Below are 19,185 nucleotides of genomic sequence, written 5' to 3'. Positions count from 1 at the left end.
TTTTTACAGTGTGTTCAGGGGACAGCCCAGACAGGTAGCTAGCGGATAGTGAGGACATGTTTGTTGTATGTGACAAAAAACGCATGACATCGCTTAGAGCACCTTTAATGTATTTATTGTGTCCAAATGTTGTTTTAGAATATTGCAAGTTAGGATTTCCAGTGAGGAAAACAAAGTCATGTCAATTCTCAGAACAAAAATAAAACAAACACAACAGAACTTCTGTATATAAAAGCTATTCACATGAGCATTTTTAAACTAAAGGGTCTATACTTTCATTAATTTGATACCATACTCTGCATAGGAAGAACAGACATGCCAACTTACTGACCTCACCTGATGCAGACACACAGACCAATACAAAAACGAACATTCCGAAACGGAGCGCATATTTCAAAGTAGAATAACTGGCTGTTACGCATAGTTTTGCGAGTTTGCGAGCTTTGAATGTTTCTTAGATATAACTGCAAACATATTATGGTATTTTTGTGCTTTAGGAGTCAAAAAGTTACATACAGCACCTTAAAAGTCTGGGTCTGGTACAAGAGTAAAATAAAAACAGTAAAACAAAATCTATAGCCTATAAAGACATTTGAAAAAGTCAATCACTGCAACACGTTGCAATTTTTTACTGAATCATATGTACATCATACATAAAATAAATATAAACAACCCCTGTGGAAAAAAAGAAGGGGGGGAAAAGCCCGAAGTTAAAGAAAAGGGTTCTTCCAGACAGTAAGCCAGCTGTGGGTGAATGGATGCAGTATGGATATGTGGATGATGAAGCGGGCAGCAGAGCTGTCACATGATCCAGTGAGGCTGCGATCTGAACGATCCAGAAGCGAAACGCTCTGCACTCGCTCTCCATCTCATCTGATGCTCGGACTTTGTGATTGGTAAGTAGCTCCTGTGTTTTACCTGCTGTATTTCTCGATTCTTCTCATCGTTGGTCAAATGTTGAAATGCTTTTACTCGTGTAAACTGTTTCCCGAGGTTTTTTAAAAGAGATGCTAGCTAGACTACTTTTAATTCCGTTTGATGTCTTAAATATACATTTAAATTTGACGTCGCGTTAATTTCAAACTAATAATTATTTAGGCTATTCGATTAGCAATGCCTAGGCCTTTATAAAAAATGTTTTCAATGCATACATGATTAGCCTAATGACTCTAGAGTTGGTTCCGAAGTTTGCAGATCTTCCTCTTTCTTGTTTTATTTTTATTGATATAGCCTATACTTTAATTAGCCTAAAGGTTCCAACTGGAATAAAAAGGGGTTTTCAGTCTGATGCTAAATGAGAACCTTTTAAGTTCCGTTAAGAACTGTGTACACAAAAACCAATACACTAAAGAATCTTTATTGTGAAATGAAAAACTTTTTGAATTTGAAATGAATAATAATGGCTGCCTTTGTCATTTTCATATGTAAATGTGCTGCATTTCACAGTTGGACCAGTTTTTTTTCATTGCATCCATGTAAATTGCTTGCTATGACTAGTCTTGACATTATTAAAATAATATGAAATGGTTTGTCTATGAGGGGATGCTGAAAATAAGACTTAAAAAGATTGTGTGTGTCACAGTGGGAAAAAAAGTGACACACACAAAGAAAATATTTTATCACATGACTTTGTAATAGGAATATTTTAAGTTATCAGCATAATCTAAGTTGGCTTTCATTTTATCCAGCCAATTGGAATATTTCTTACATTCGTTTCGTACAAGCGCAGAGCCCAAAGCATGATAATCAGTCTATGTCAACCAGCTCTCAACTAGATACGATACTCACAGTCTTCCTGCAAAACCATTTTCTTTAATCAATATTGTTCTTTTATAGTCGAGAATGATAGTGCTGAAGAAGTATGTTATTCTGAAAAAGAATTATTTACTATTCAGACTGTGTCAGTCAAGGGACAGGTGGGGGAAGCCAGCCGTGAAATATCCTTTCCCCAAGTAAGGCTTATCTCTCATTGGGAATTCTAGGAGGGATGGGAGTTTCAAGTATATGATACCTGGACAGAATTCCTGAGTCTTCCTCAGAGCCCCACATTCTGCATACACAAATGAATACAGATGAGATAATGGAGATAAAAGTATGTTTATTTATGTAACATATCACCACAGTTTTAATGGCAGGATAAGTTGTCACAAAGTATTGTCATATGCTTCTAGATCAAAATAACTCTATCTGAGGTATCCCATGTCTCTCCCAGCAAAGTTTTATATTGTAGACACCTAGACTCTTTCTCTCTAGTTTAATTGAGAAAAAAAAAAGTGAGTGGGAGGAAGACGATTGTATAAACAACTTTACACCGAATCAACTTTACTGTCTGGTTTTCTGTCTTCACAATGCACAATTTTGATTTAATTCCTCCGGTTTGTTTAGAAGTTCATTGTTGATAGACAATGAAGAGATAAATGTAGACTGCTTGTATGCAGAATATGCCATCATCCTCAGATTTCATTGACTTTTTATTTGAAAGAACTACTTATTCAAAAGTACTGCTGTAATTGTAACAACAGACTATAACCCATTTATGTCACAGTTGTGTTCTGTCTGAGTCTTGTTTTCATTAGTCACATCTTCTTTTGTGTTTTCCCGCCACTCCTTTGTTTCCACGGTAACCCTCATTAGTTCATCTGTCACACCTGTTTCCTCGTTCCCTGATCTGTTTCCCTATGTATTTAAGCCCTGTGTGTTTACTTGTTCATTGTTTGATCTATGTGGTATTTAGTGTGTGTGAACCTTCTGTCTGTCTTCTACGTACCTGTAAGATTTTTATTGTGAGTAAAAGTTTGCTTTGGAAATTCTGATTCTTCTGCCAGCACCACACCATGACAATTTAAAAGTGATTGGCTCCTTATGAGCATCGGTGGAGCTAATAATTTAAACTTCATTAACCAATTAGTTTCTGGACTGTTCAAAATATTATGTTAATATTATCATGTATGAGTTTGTCTTTGGATGTTTTGAGGGAAAAAAACAGGAGTAAACTACAGTGAAAATATATATAAAAAAAATCTGATGACACAATTATGACTTCAGGGAGATGTTTTGGATCTCTTGTAGCACCCTAGATGGCGTCATCCTCGCTTTTCATATAAAAGTGAATGTATTTCCACCTTGAATTGACTTTGTATTGTTTAAGCAGTGCACCTGTCATGTCAACTGCAGCTCATTGTGTTACCAGCTAATTAGTCACTGCTCTAGTGACCCACTTACACATGCTTACTCTATATTTCGGATCACCCAACAGAGGGAGAAAAGAATGAATAAGTCTCCTTAATGCCAGACATATAGGTTTATAATTAAGAAAAACAAAAAAAACATTGTGCCTTTTATTGCTTTTGCATAAGAACATTAAAACATCATTATCTCATAAATGTAGATGTGAATACTCAGTGCTGGAGAAGTGTGCTGTATAGTGGATTGGTAGGATCTGTTGTGATGTTTTCTTACATTGTTTTTTTTCATGAATTCTGTGTGAAGTGTCTGAGCTTTCATCCAGAAACTGTAATCTGGACTAGCACAGCAACAGCTACTGTGGTTATACAGCAATACAGAGATATAAAACACACCAAGTTTAGAATCAGAAGCTGCTTGAGATAATTACTAATATTATCCCACTTATTACAAGGCTACTCACCAAATAAATAAATATGTGGACATGAAATATTGATTTGATTTTACCTATATTCCACTATCAAAAAAGTAGTCCATTGCAGTGTACAAAACAATCAACTAGCAACAAGATGAACACTGCAATATTACAGAAATATGAATAAAAAGTCATTTTCAATGCAACTGACAACTGAGGTTATAAATTAAAAACAAACAATGCTTTTAACTGACAGTTATATGGAGCCTTATTATGTAATACAAATATTTACAGTGTAGAAAATTTTAAGCTATAATATTTCAATCTTAAGGATAATTGCATCAGCATGAAATTCATTCATTCGTTTTTCAATTCTGAAGAAAATTGAGTTGACTGTGACATTCATCACTAAATTTAAACAATTAAAATGTGTATACATTAGTTAGATGTTTCTAATGCTGATAGAGAGCAGAGATGGCTTGATGCCACCTTTTTTAGATTTTTTGGTCATGTAATTTTAGCACTGACCAACAAATAGGAGAAGTGTGAAGTACTGTACTGTGTGAGGAGTCGAGAGTGTTTGAATGGGGATTGTATAATAGAATAACAGACTGTGCATGGAGCTGGTGAAGTAAAAGGGTTTGAATGGGAATAGAAATGTCATGTCCAGTCACAATGCCCGAGCTCTGCCATGCCTGTCAACCTGAGAGAATGAGGTGAGGTTATTGTTAACACAGGGAAGGAAAAGGTTTTCATGCATCAGTGATTCGGTAGAAATGATGGTGTGTATTGAGAAGAGGATGCTGGTGTTGCTGAGGATCAGTCAGAGGGTTGACTCACTGTCTCACAGATGAAATGGATTCTGTGTCGGTCTGCTGATTTCCAGCCTTTTTGTTTCTAGTGTGTGAATGGTAGATTATATGAAAAGGAATCTGAAGTTGTAGTATTCCTTCTAAAAAAATATATGTTTTAAACATTTGTTTTAACATTTAAAGACCACATTTATTCTCCTTAATGATTTTTTTTTTAAAGACTTGAATTTCGATTGAAGTTGGGGCAAAAATAATGAAGTTTGTTGTTTTTTTAATATAGACATGTATGTCTATGTCACATTCATGAACTTGATTTGCTAGTAGTTAGAAGTAGTTGGTATTAAGGTTGGAACTATCACAATGTTGCAATTGCAAGCCTTTGCAAGACATTGACTTTACATTTTCACGCCTCTAAACATGACGCTAAACAAATTAACTGTGATTGGTTGCTTTACTTGTCGGTCAGACATCCCTTTGGCCAATGAAAGCTGCTATGGAGTCAGTCAGTCTGCCGTCAATCTGAAGGTCTGGCAACGCGAGACTAGTTTGAACCCTTGACAACCCGATTTTGCACTATTGGTTATATTTACATTTAATGCATGTGAGGGAATGCTGTTGGGAATCCTGAAGAAACACTTTGTTATCAGCAAAAGACAGGAGAAGCTTTATATGTGAAACTTTTTTCTTAGTGTGAACTTCACACTTCTCCGCATTCACACTCTGTAGTGATCCTCACAGCTCATCCTGAATAGTGTCTTCTCTGGTGTCAACCCAGTGCTGCCACATCCAGCCAGATGTATAGTCTCTGTGTACAAGAAAAGAGTGTTTAAAAAATCTGACAGGATCACAGGCTCAAGAGATGTATAAATAGCTCAGCAAAAGATCTAATTTATTCTTGGTCCATTTATAGCAGCTGCAGACTATTAGCAATGGTGAGGAAGATTTGAAAATGCACATGAAGCAATTAGACAGCTTGAGTTTGGTGTGGTGTTTGATGCGGCTGTATTACTGCTTGTGTGTGTTAAGGTTTTGGGAAGGTTTGTGAATGGATGGAGTTGAGTAGATACAGTATCTGAAAATAACTTTCTTGATCATAAACTTTTATGTCTGTTGCCATGGAGATAGGAAATGGCCAGGTAATGAATGAGTCAGTATCTGTTTAAACCACACTGAAAACTCATTTCACCAATACGTGTACTTTGAATCAGCCAGTCTACTTTTATAATTAAAATATAAATGAGTCTTATTTTATATAGTGTTGTTGTTGCAAATATGTTGTGTTTCTGTTTCATTTTCAAGGACTTTTAGTTTGCTTTCATCATTTCCTGTGTTTCCTTTCTGTTTTTTTCCTGTTTCTCATTGTTTCATTGATATTGTTACGACCCGCAATAAAGACGGACTTGACGTGAACTTTTCCAGTTGGTTTCAAGGAAACCAGCCCCAGCCGACAGATCACCAAAGACACCATTCTAAGTTCCACAAAAACTATAATTTATTAAGGTGGAAAAAGTAATTAAGTTAAGGAGCAATGGCTTCAGGGTGCCCCAAGGCCAAAATAATAAACAAAATAGACTTATAAAAAAAAAACACGTATAAATTACCTAATCAGGGAATAAACTAAATTACAAAGAAACTTCCCTAACTCCCTATAAATAAACAAATCACAAACAATGTCAAAATAAATGGCAGGACACCCCTACGCTCCTAAACCATAAGAAATAACCTAATTAAATCATCACAAACAAACAAACATGATCAACAGAAGGTTTTGGGATCTGTGACGGGAGGAGGAATCTGGAGCTCTTCATGCCACAAGGCCAACGCCAGAATGAGCTCGACGATTAGCGCCACCCTTTTAAAGCGGCACATCAGTAGATCCGCCAATCAGGTTCCTCAGTTGGCAACCAATCCCTGCACACAAACAACCCACACAAAACAAATACAGAGGATCGTAACAGATTCATACTCGCTAGTTCCTCGTTAGTTCAATGTAGCCTATTTTTAGTTCATATAATACCCTCAGTTTCAGTTACTCATTGACTGGTGTTGCCTGTGCAATAGCACACTGTAAAGGTCCTTGCACACCCAGTCCGAAATTCACGTCTGAAATTTTCGCACGTTAAAAAATAAATACGACCTCATGTTTTGTCAATCACGCTTACATACTGCCTCCGAAACTTTCATCCGTCATAAAAAAATTCGGATCTGGTTCGATTTTCTGCGTTTTTTGCATCCGTAGCAAACATTTTGAATGGTGTTTTGACAATTCAGAGCCACCGAATCACCAATATGAAAAAACGCATACGAAAATTTCGGACTCAGGGTGCAAGGACATTAACGTTGCCTTCTCGCTTGTTTTGGTTTACTCTTGTGTTGGATTATGCTCTTATGTTTTGTTTAATAAGGACTACTCTGCATTTTAGATCTGCTTCACCTCATCTTGTCTTCATCCTCAGCCCAGCTGTGGCAGAACACCAGACCACAGAAAGGATTTATGAATCTAACAGCAGGGTTTGTCGCCCTCACCCGTGAGGGGCTACATCTATTGGATTATTCAGCCCACTTCTGCCAGTTAGCCCAGCTTGCTCGATGTTGGATGACAAGACTTTAAAATCCATCTACTGGGAAGGAGCAAATTATTGTAGCCCCCTGGACCAGATATGAAAGACGGAACATGGAGAAAAGCCGTTTTCCGGTTTCTTGAGAGTTTTTACCCCATATTGATATTGTCGCTCATGACCACAGTAGATCCAGAAACCACCCCCCTGGGGATATGGAGTCTGAGCGCACCATAGACCCAGAGCCAGAGTTTATGCCCGCCATGGAACCAGTGTCAGAGCCTATAGCATCGTCTGTCCCAGAGACCAAGCCTGCTGTCCAGTCTGACCAGGTGTGTAAGCCAGTTTATACATCTGTGCCAGTGGAAGTATTAGTGGAGCTAGAGGATGAGGCCTTTCCTCCTTTTCTGGTTCCACCCAGGCTCAAGTCTTCTTTGTGTTCTCTTTAATCCCTACCAGTCCCGTCCAGCTCCAAATCTTCTTCATATTCTCTTTCATCTCCGCCAGTCCCGCCCGGCTCCAAGACTTCTTCATCGCCGCTGGTTCCACCCAGCTCCAAGTCTTTGTCGCCGCTGATGATCCCACCCAGCCTTCCATTCCCTCTTCCTTCAAGTAAGATATCCAGTTCTTCGGCTTTGGCTCTGCTGGTCCCATTCAGCTCCTCGGCTCGTCCTCCATTGACTTTGCTTAACAATGCTGTTACGCCTCGAGGCCGTTCTTCGAGCCCGGTCTTCAGCTCCAACTTTGTGTAATGATCCCCTGGCTCTGCCTCGGGCCTCCGAGCCCATTACTCCACCTCGGCATGTTGACCAGTCGGCCCCACCTTGGCTCTACCCTCCCTCAGCTCCACCGGGAACCATTGTCCTTCCGGCTCCACTGGGCTCCCTCGTCCCTCCGGCTCCACCTTGGTCAGTCGTTGCTCTACTTCCAACTCAAACTTCGGGGCCTTCGCCTGTTCCTAGTTTCTCAACCTCTTTGGCTCTGCCTCAGTCCTCACTCCCACCGGCTATGCCTCAGTCCTCCGGCATCCTGGCTCCACCTCGGCTGCTCGTCACTGTGGCTTTACCTTGGCCTCCTGGTACTTCGGTGTTGCCTGCTCTCTCCACCCTTTGGACTCCGCCTGGGTCTTCACCTCTCTAGGTGTTGCCTCTGTTGGTTGGGCTCATGATTCCACCCTGGCTCCTCCCTCCATCAGTTCTGCCGTGTTTCACTATTGCCCTGGCTGGCTCCTGGGGATCTCCAGCTCTGCCTGCTCCACCCTGGTGGTCTCTTCCACTGGTCTAGACTATCTGTTCATATACACTCTCATTTAAAAACACTTTAATTTTCTTGCAGGATCACCTCTGGTCTCACAGTGTCTGAAACTGTTTGATCAAGGATGCAGTTCTCTAAACCTCTCTCATCTTTTTAAAGTGCATGCCAAGTGCCTAATAACTGACAAGAATTACTAACTGTTCTTTCTTTTTGGGAGACAAAAACCTCCCTTTATTGTGCACTTTGATCTATGGCCTCTTACATTCACAAACAGCTATATTACACACTAAATTAAAGGTTATATCTGAAAAAGCATAATGGGGCACTTTAATATTTGTTTATGTGTGTGTGTGTTTCAGGACATCCTGAGAAGGATGACTGGGAAAACTCAAACCAGCAATATAACAAACAAGACAGATCCTCGCTCTCTGAATTCCAGAGTGTTCATTGGTAACCTCAACACCGCTGTGGTCAAGAAAACTGACATTGAGCAAATTTTTGCCAAGTATGGCAAGATCACCGGCTGCTCTGTGCACAAGGGGTTTGCTTTTGTCCAGTATGCCTGCGAGAGGAACGCTCGCTCAGCTGTGGTTGGTGAGAACACCAGAGTGCTTGCTGGACAGACTTTGGGTAAGTGATATTTATTTCCCTTTTTATTTATGTAAATGATTTGGAATGAAACAAATGACAATTATTTGGATGAGAATGAGGATCTGTGGCTTGAGTTGAACTCCAATGGGTCTCTTGTGCTGGAATGATTTTCCTTAAGACTATTAAGTCTTTTTTTTCTTTCTAACTGCTACAAGTTATTTTCCCCCCTCTTCAGACCACTTGATCTTTTCCTTGTGAAAAAATATGAGTTGCTTGATTTTACCTCAGTCCAGAGCTGGGCATCTTTAGCCAGCAAAGCTTTTGTTTAATTTCAGGAGTATTTTGATGAAAGATTCAAATGGCTTTGGATGTTTGTTTGTTTGTTTAAAGTATGCTTTATTATAGTATATTATAAAATATAATTTATTATAGTCTTTCCATTCAAATTATTTAATACAAATAAACATTTATTTTAATTTCAAGTAATTGTTCACTTTTCCTTCTTCTACTTTCTTTTCATTTATTTATTTTTTTCTTTTGTGATAATAATACCTATCACTAACACATAAAAAAGCACATAAATAAAAACAATAACCAATAAGTACATGTGGAAAGCATGGTTTAGAGGTCGCTGCAGACGGAGAATGAGTGCGATACGCTTTTTCCTTAACAATCAACTCTCCCGCACTCGTTCTCTGTCCGCAGCGGCCTCTAAACCACAGCCTGCTTTCCATAGTACATAAATAGATACTTTACATCTTAAAAAACAAAACAAAACAAAAAACCCACACACATCAGCCTCTTATAACCACACTTAATATCTAAGCAAATAATTCAAAATAATATCATCTAAACATCAAAAGAAAAGAAAAAATACTACTACTACTAATGATGATGATAAATAAGTAAATTAATGAAGTATAATTATTCAAATTAATTAGGGTTTTGGGCACTTTTCAGTGGGTCAGTTTGGGAGATCAATGTGCCTCATTTTAATGCACATTGCTAATAAGGTTATTTAAAAAAATATAGATAGTGCTATTTCTTATTTTATTTTAACCAGAGCAGCATAGTATCTTTAAAAATAAACATAGTTCCTTACAATGAAATTGAATTGAAACAATTTGAATAGTTTCAAGAATATATCCTAACTATTTTTGTGGGGTGTAGAAAGTAAGTAAAAAAAAAATTGTACATGTGATTTTTTTACAGTGTTTTATTGCCCCCCTTTGTTGGCAAGAGGAAGTGCTGGTAAGAAGAATAAAAAAAGTAACTTTACAGAATAAAAAATTAAATAGGCCAATGTCAGCCACTAGATGGCAATATATATCTATCAGAATATATACTGTATGTATGTATGTATGTATGTATGAATGTATGTGTGTGTGTGTGTGTGTGTGTGTGTGTGTGTGTGTGTGTGTGTGTGTGTGTGTGTGTGTGTGTGTGTGTGTGTGTGTGTGTACCATAGCCATCTATGGAACTGCAGTCAGTGGCAAAGACAAATCAGAAACTAAACATACTCTAGAAGAATACTAAAACCTCATAAATTGAATCATTTTTTTGTCTGCATATAAAGAACACTACCATTTATAAACCATATAGTGTAAAACTTAAGATTTATATAAGCTTCAAAATGAGTCAGAAATAGGACCTATAGTTTCTTTAACAATATTAGAAACTCCCATACCTCAATATACCCCATTCTTCAAAATTATTTTATTTAAGCTTGCCTTAAATAAAAGGTTTTATTTTATCAATGTCACAATGAGTGTATGTGTGTGTACTCATGTCACTATAATTAGTTTTTCTATATCTGAAACCTTCTGACAGATATGAAGGCATCACAATGTCTTCAATTTCAGAACCTGTCTTTAATTCAAAGGATAAAAGCATATTCCTGCATGAATATAGCTCCCGGGGCTTATAATGTCAATAGCATTTTCAAATGACTGACAGCAGCTGTGTGATGCTGTTCTTTTGATGTACAATATGATCCAAGATCAGATAAACAATCTGAGACAAGACTATAAACTGCATCAATCGTTGATATACACGTATATATTTATACTAGCCATACATTTATACATTTGTAAAAGCTTCTTTTCTTATACAATACATATGGTAGATAAATACAAAATGTGTTTACTTAAATAATGCCTAAAGTATTTGTTTTAATTTTTTTGAAATATTGATGCAAAACAGCATGATTTCTGCACTATTTAATGGGTCCTGATTATTACTAATTTATAATTGTTTAGAATTTTTGAAATACATTTATCAACACCCCCATTATGCATCAGTGGTATGGTCTGGAATGGTGCATGCCTGTGTGCTGAACTCTATTCAGTTAGTCTCTCACAGTGATACTACAGTGAAGTGAGTTCAAGGGAAAGGAATCATTTATTTATCAAAATATAGTATGCACAACCTAATGGACACGTACAGAAGAACAATGCAAAAAGGGAAGCGCCACAATCGGAGATGTGAGTATTTTACAGACAAATAAGATGCATCTTATTTCTGTTTTTAATACTTGATTTGTAACTAAATAATAATTACATTCATAATTCATAATAATAAGACTTTTTCAGTTGTGTTCATTAAAAGTTCACTGAAATGGTGATAATTACATTATGTATTACATTGTATTCAATAATATTATAGTTTTTTCTTGTTTGACATATCAAATCTGTTTAATTATTAATAAATGCATTAAATAAATACAATTAAAATCATTAGTTTGTAATTAATCCCAGGAGAACTCCTGTGAAATTGTCCTTGCACAGTTGCTGTGAACATAAAACTAAACATAAATCTGCTAAATGACAAGTAACCAAATAAATGCACTTTCATATATGCTGTATAAACTGAAAATGTGCAGTTGTTTCCATAAGGAGCTATTTCTACTTGATCTGAAATGACTTGTTTAATGACTTGTAAGAAATACTTTATTTGTTATTTGTATAGTTCTTAAACTTTAAAAATTTAAAATATAATAGTATTTTAATAATATTACAAAATAATATTATTTAAAATAAAATTAATATTTTTAAAAACAGTTCATTTCAATGTTGCTACATGAAACATACTTTAAGGTTAAAAAAATGTTTTTACAACCTTTTGGTCAACTATTCTGAAAGCTCTTAAAGGGGGAAATACATAAAAACTAAATTGCGTCTGTTAAACAATGTTGTGACCTGTTTGAAATGATAACCCGTCTTTATTCTTTCTAAGGGTTCGATATGTGTTCTGCATACTGAAGTATAGCACATCTACCTAGCATGAAGTTTTTCTCCTTTGACTACAGATTTTTCAAATCAAATCAAATCAATCAAATCAAATCAAATCAAATCAGTAATCGATTGTTGAGTTCACGCGCATTGGTTTAGTACCTATGATCATGCGCGTGAACTCGACAATCGATTACTATGGACTTCGACCGAAAACAGGATGTAAATACAGGTATGTGCGCTGGCTGAATAAATATCATTTTTATTCATATCTTTCACATCTACTGCAGTCAGATTGACCCGCGTTCACTCCGAAGGAATCACTCACATGACCTGTGCACTTGTAATGACACATCAAGGATGTTAAGAGGCTAAAAGCAGGTTTAAAACTTGCCCCATTGAAGTCAACAGGGTGCAAATTTTAAAAAGAGGATAACACGATGTAGGCAACACCGATTTCTGTCGTTGTTCTCTGTATTGACAGCACTCCAAATGTACAAAAATTGACCAGAGTTCTCCTTTAACTTGTTCATACACATAACTCAAGCAAATTTGAATTGCAGGCTTGACCAGGCAAAGTAGTCAAAAATTAGATGTTGTCAGAAAGACACAAAATCCCAAAAGCTGTTAAATTTGCATTCAAGTTGCATCTGTTCATGATGAGCATCCATGTTTTGCATGTGTCTAATCAAAGTCGGCACATCAAAGTTACAAAGCAAAGTTTTCTAGCTGTGCACACACAAGACTCCAGGGATAATGAGCGGCACTGAAAATATGTGATGTCCTGAAGTCTACAAACCGTTCCAGACAATTGCGTACATCAGTCACTGAATTACATCACGCCACAAAGGAATGAATAAAGGAAGTGAAAGAAATGTTTGATAAGTAGGTCATGTATGGAAAACACTCATTAGTCAAAGAGATGCAACAAATGCTAGAGGTGTCTGAATAATATTCATATAGGCTAGCTAAAGAGAAAAATTAGTTATGCCTTTATAATGTTTGCAAAAGGCTTTTCTTTGGAAATAAATAAAGTCCTTGAAGCTCTTTCTTGCTTAGTCGGGTATATCCTGAGTGACTTTGTTTACTGAGATTTATCAGAACAGATTTTTCATTTAGAGTTTGGCATTTAGGCAAGTTTAGACTCAAGTCTTCAGTTATGCCTTGTCAAATGAATCACTCACTCAAAAAACTTCTTTAAGTTGACAGGTGGACACATTGACATTAAGCCAAGGTCATCACTAAGAGAAACGCCAATCTTCTCTCTACAACACTAAGCCTGACGGACTTTTGGGAGAGAAAAGCATACTGAGTAGAAGAGGCCCATTGGTAAACTGAGATTAAAGTATTGATATGGCTCCATGTCTGAAATATGGTGGTATTTTAGATGGTCGGCACATATCGAGTGAAATGTCTGGCGTTTTGTGGGATTATTGGTGCAATAGAATGAGTCAGCCTGTTCATTTTGTCTCCCAGGAAACCATTATTAAGATCTCACAAAATCATTATCGTGAATTTAAAGGCACTTGAATCACTTGCTTCCACATTAAAGCAGTCAAAGAGGCTCAATGAGGTCGTTCACTCAAACGGTAAAGGATGGCACTGGGTTCGATTTCCCAGGGAATGCATGGACTAAGAAAAATATATGGCCTAAATGCAAAAAGTGTCTGCCAAATGCATTCATGTAAATCAAAAGAAATGAACAGCAGCCACATCAGTGATTAGTATAGAATGCCAGGTTCATTGTGGTCAAACTCATGATGACTTCCTTTTGAACGTCAATCACAAATGAACTTTTCACCCCATTCAATTCATGAGCTTTCAATGCAGATTACTTACACAAAAGTATACGAGAACCTAAAAAATACTACAGCAAAATATCATATCATGTTTCAGGCAACCTTCTGATATTTGCTTGAATATTTTATTGTTAAATAACTTGAAATAACTTTTAAATCTATGAAAAATAATATTATTTAAAATAAACAAATTAATAAATAAATATATTTGTTTTTGACATGTATACAAGTTAGCATGAGTCAGATCTGAAAATTGAAGAAAAAAACTGTCATCAATTATTCAACATCATGTTGTTCCAAAACTATGACTTTTTTGTTTCTTTTTCAGAAATCGTAAAAAAAAATTCCCCTACACTTTTTGTCCCATGAGTGTGAGTAAATGATGACAGAATTAGAATTTCTGGATGAAATACCCTGTAAGTTTTAACCATTTTAGAAACTGACATTAAACTCACAATGTTATCCTTTGACCCTCAAACACTTTAAGTCAATGTAATATTTTTTTTTAACATACTTTTTATATAAAGCTTTTGTGTTTACTTCAAACTCATTTTGTGTTAACGTCAAACTTTTCTGTGGAAACGTCTGCTCTCATCGCAGAAGGTTAGCTGTAATTAGTAACTACTAATTAAAGAGGATGAAACAAACCTGATCTTCTTAGTCAACTGTTTTTTCCTCAGGCTTTTCTGTTGCTATATGTACTCCAATATGGTTGAGTGTATTTTCCAATATACTGTATTCCTCCTAGTGACACTCTCATTCAAATGTTTTGAAACTTCAATCTCACTTATTCTGAGCGTGACCGTTTAAAAGGGCTGTATGCTTCCACAATGAATTTGGCTCAGTCAGGCAAAGACTAATCTAAACTCTGACAGTGCACTACTTTTCCTCACAGATTTAGTGCTTTGTTTTGTGCTTCATCAGAGTGAAGGCTTAAATTGCTTGTAAATGTCTTAAAGCCCCGAATTGTGATTTAGTCAGGCACTCAGGCAGCCCGTCCTTCTGGATAACGTGCCGGATGACCTTGAAAGGCACTCAGGAGTGATTGTGCATTGTGTGTGTGCGTGTGTGTATGCTGAGTGAGACTGTTGCTCTGATAGCATCTCTCTTTCTGATGAGACAGATGAGAGCCATCAGTTATTTATTCTGTGGCATAATGCCTATGCTCTTTCAGAGGGCGCAGAGGCTTTTCTGTCCATTATATTCACCGGCCATTTTTAGACACTTATTTGAAGGGGACTATATTTAAAAAAGGAAGCGTATGCTGTTTTTTTTCTTCTTCACAATGTCCTTTGCTCTTCCCACAGACATTAACATGGCTGGAGAGCCTCGTCCTTACAGGCCAAAAGTGGGGTCCAAGCGTCCCTTCTCCTTATACAGGTGAGCCACCTAAAATTAATTATAGGTTTTTTCCCCCCACATTGTAATTACTAGACATGGAAAGATTGAAATAACATTTTAATCATCTTTTTTTTTTTTTTTTTTTTAAGTGGCTATGAATTTGATTATAATTTCTACAGGAATGATTTCTATACCAGGTATGTACACGCAATTACTTATGAAAATGCATTAATTCAAAGATACCAAGGTCTTTACTACAGAAGATTTGTAATATGTTTTTAGTTAAGATCCACCTTGTCTCGTTTAACCTTTTCTATGCTATGAAAAAGTGAGGTAAGGTGAAGAGAAAAATAAAAGCAGGAGAAAAAGTAGAGGAAGAGCTTTCCCTAATGTCCATAATTAATGTCATTTTATTGGTTTGACTTCGATCCTTTGCTCAGGCTAATGATGAGCACTCCTCTCCTGTGAGACATTAGCTGAATGTCAGAAAGCTGCTGGGTCGTTAACAGAGCAACGCGAGACACGCCGGTCATCTTTCCTCTGACATTTTCATGTGTTTGCTTTCACTCCTCATTTGGCAGAGCTGAGTTTTATACTTCTCCACGGAAAATATATGTGTGCTAACGAACAAAATCCCTTCTGTGCAGTTAGTGAAAAACCTAATTATGCTCATCAAATGTTATCTCAGGGGACAGGGACTAAGATTTGATCTTGCTCTTTTGCATGTAGACTAATTAAGATATTCTCTCATCTCTGTATTATAACTTAATGAAATTCTATACATGCCATGATATGTCAGTTTCCATATTGGTACAACAGAATTATTGGATTACAGCTGGTCATTTTAAATGGGGTCCAGTGGGGTCCAGAAGACTTAGATCATTAGTGAACATCTATTTTTGTAAATTATTAAAGGTACACTGATATAGTGACTGTAACTTTTTTCCCCAAATATTAACAAAATATAAATAATTAGTCAATATATCATAAATCCTTCTTCCAAAATGTGTTTTTCTCTTACCCTGATTCACTATGTTTATATTTTAGACCTGACAGGACCGTTTATTAGCTGGAAATTGCGAACACTCGGCTTTGCTTGTCATATCATTGTCATATCTGTAAATAGAGAAAAATTCCTCCGGCTACTATGACGTGTGTATGGAGTGGGAGTGGCATATAGTTGTCACAATGAGCGAGAAAGGTTTTAATAAAACAATAATCAACATTGGCTTGGCTTTTCGGAGATGGCGAGAAATTCGGGATTTGAAATGTTGTAAAAGTGATGCAGAGATTGCATTTTTATTACTCATCAGGTGATTAAGGTATTTTATTGAACAGATAAATTGCCATATGTTGCTCTCTAACAGAGTTCACTGTAAAGCATTATCTATTGTAAAGGGGCAAATTCATCCACCCAGTCACACATAACCGAAGCACTACCAAATGCATTTTTTTAACTGCTAGCTAGATGCATGGCCAAAAGTTACATTTGTACCATTAATAATAATAAAAAAATGCATAATAAATAATATTTTGTAGAATAGCAATTTTAGTGACACGTTTAACTTAAAAAAAAATCAACAAGGATTCTTCAATGTACCATTCAAATAGTTTGCAGTCGGCACGATCTTTTAAATGTTGTTTCTCTTTAAGTTAATATAATTTTAATATGATGATTTGGTGGTCAAATTATTATCAATGTTGAAACAGTTGTGCTGCTAAATATTTTTGGAAACCATAATACATTTTTCCAGGATTGAAAGTGATTAAATAATAATAATTATTATAATAATGAACATAATGAAATATTTTGTATAATATCTTTTTTTCAGGATTTTTGACATTCGTGGGCGATTAGCACCATCCCCTCGGGCTATGATACCTATCAAGCATTCCCGCTTGGTTGCACTCTCAACACGCAGGACGAAAAACTCTTTCCAGCCAAATATGTCCACCTGCTCTTCTCTAAGAAGGCTGTCCTCAGGTTCCTTATGCTCTATGGGTTTGTATCATTCCAAGTACATTATCATGTTTTAGCCCCAAGGACAACATGTCCCAACCTGGACTTTGACATAGCATGCCCATCATGCCAATCATAATCTACTGCCATAACTATTTTAAAACTAAAAAGTAATACAATGAGCTGATAAAATGATATATTCATCCTCATAATTAAAACATTTTGGGGTGTGTTTTTTAATCTAAGTGAAATCCGATCAGCTCCTGACAATCAAGAAAGAACTGTCTCAGATCAAGATTAAGATTGACTCCTTACTGGGAAGGCTAGAGAAGATTGAACGGAAGCAGTTAGCAGAAGCAGGTAAGAGGATGGAGTGAACATTGCCATCAGGGTGGAGGCCATGTTGGCAGGAGGTAGATTAAAAACACTTGTCTTCATCACTTTCAATGTCAGTGCAGGAAATCGAAAACAGCAGCACTCTGTTCCTACACACACAAAAAAATTGGCCTGGCCGAGGGCCATCCACATACCTGTGTTAGTTTTACTCACTTGAAAGTTTGCTACCTTTTAATTCTGTAAATATTCACTGTAGCCGTTTGCCGCACTTTAATCTCAGTCACCTCTTTGTCTGCCATTTCTATATGGTGTAGAAGCCCACTGGAAGCGCGAGAAGGCCTATCAATCTCTCTATAGTGAGACCGAAGAAAATTCTGGAGAAGATGTGGATCAGGAAGGGGGGTCCTGGGACGTGACAGATGAAGGTGATAATGGATATTTTGACAGGGTAAACAAAGAACTGGTGAGCGGTCATTAAACTCGTATGCATGTGAAATGTCATTTATTTTAATTTGATATATGAATAAGACCCACTTGTATTGGATAAAATTGTGTGTATGTGTGTTAAATCCCAGATAGAAAACCACATATCAGATGTAGACAACTGAACAAGGTTTGTACCACAAATTTATGTCACATTATGTTTGAAATACTTCTCTATTTTATTTGACATCATCAAAAAGTAGATTGCATCTTTGATTGCAACAAATGTCATTGTATTGCGCAGTTTACTGCACTCATCATTTTCAGACAGACCTCAGCATTTAGAAGCAATGCCATGTAAACTAAAAGCTATTTAAGCCATTCATTTATGAATACTAATGTCTCTGAAATTTCTCATCATTTGACCTTCAGTATCAGGCAAGCAAAAAGTTCTTATTTGCTTCATTCATTGTACAACCAACAGTTTCTTGGAAAACACTTGGAAATTTCCGATACTTCTAAAAAGTAATAATACAACAGAAAAATATTTTTGTGATATATCTATTATTATATAAATATTTCAGTCTTTTATTGATGATTTTTGTTGTTGATGTTGTTTTGACTTTTTTTTCTTCTTTTTTTAGGACTGAGACCAGCGCATCATGTTTGGATGATATCTAGCTAGAATTGTCGACCTTTCCATGTCAAACTCTTTATGTATTAATTAATGTATGTATGTATGTATGAATGAATGTATAAATGTATGTTTGTATTTCTTTCTTTCAATCATTCTTTTTTGTAAGAAATTTGAAAGTAATATCTATGAAGTTATTCTGATATCTGCATACATGATATACGTGTAAATAGACTAAACAAAAGGGTGAAAACGTTAACTTTGGTTTTCGGCTATTCAACTAAATATGTAAAATAATTAATGTATTTTGTCTAGCAAAACAAGTGATAAACTTAAGAGTCATTGTCATAAAGGTTTACAAATAAATGGAAAACGTTATACTGTAGCCTATGTGCATTTTATTTTTTGGCATTAAATGATTATGCATATATTTGAATCATATTTATTGAATGCACATTTATGTACAAGTAAACTGGCATAAAATGATTGATGTCTCACACATTTGAAAAACTACCTTTTACATCTCTATCTATTTCTTTTCTGTATTTTATTGTGGTTTATCCATCATCTGAAAAGTGTTTATTTGTATGTGTTTAATGTAATATTGTCACACATTTGTGAAATAAAATCAACCAGACATCAATTGTAG

General features: G+C 36.2%; 1 protein-coding gene across 2 annotated transcripts; it reads left to right on the top strand.

The window, feature by feature from the left end:
• The first annotated feature begins 819 nt into the window (after nt 1-819).
• Nucleotides 820-19,177, top strand: LOC307162065 (RALY RNA binding protein like). Of its 2 annotated transcripts, none has more exons than XM_079877139.1 (9): nt 820-896; nt 8,582-8,852; nt 15,150-15,222; nt 15,333-15,380; nt 17,016-17,185; nt 17,390-17,503; nt 17,794-17,942; nt 18,055-18,092; nt 18,547-19,177. In XM_079877139.1, the coding sequence occupies exons 2-8, from the start codon at nt 8,597-8,599 to the stop codon at nt 18,085-18,087; spliced, it is 843 nt and encodes a 280-aa protein (XP_079733265.1). In that variant the 5' UTR covers nt 820-896; nt 8,582-8,596; the 3' UTR covers nt 18,088-18,092; nt 18,547-19,177. The 2 variants fall into 2 exon arrangements, with proteins under 2 accessions (XP_079733265.1, XP_079733266.1); XM_079877140.1 differs by lacking the exon at nt 820-896 and adding an exon at nt 2,735-2,783.
• Nucleotides 19,178-19,185: the final 8 nt, after the last annotated feature.

The sequence above is a fragment of the Squalius cephalus genome, assembly GCF_949319135.1.
Source record: "Squalius cephalus genome assembly, chromosome: 7".
In the NCBI taxonomy this organism is placed as follows: domain Eukaryota; kingdom Metazoa; phylum Chordata; class Actinopteri; order Cypriniformes; family Leuciscidae; genus Squalius; species Squalius cephalus.
The sequence above is the reverse complement of the archived record's forward strand: the minus strand, read 5'-3'. Positions and strand labels throughout refer to the sequence as shown.

What these genes read in the sequence shown, in the direction of transcription:
- LOC307162065 (XM_079877139.1), top strand. Translation starts at nt 8,597, where the DNA reads ATGACTGGGAAAACTCAAACCAGCAATATAACAAACAAGACAGATCCT. An exon ending in AGGTTCCTTATGCTCTATGG is followed by an intron (nt 17,186 to 17,389) that starts GTTTGTATCATT and finishes TTTTAATCTAAG; the next exon opens with TGAAATCCGATCAGCTCCTG. An exon ending in ACAGGGTAAACAAAGAACTG is followed by an intron (nt 17,943 to 18,054) that starts GTGAGCGGTCAT and finishes GTTAAATCCCAG; the next exon opens with ATAGAAAACCACATATCAGA.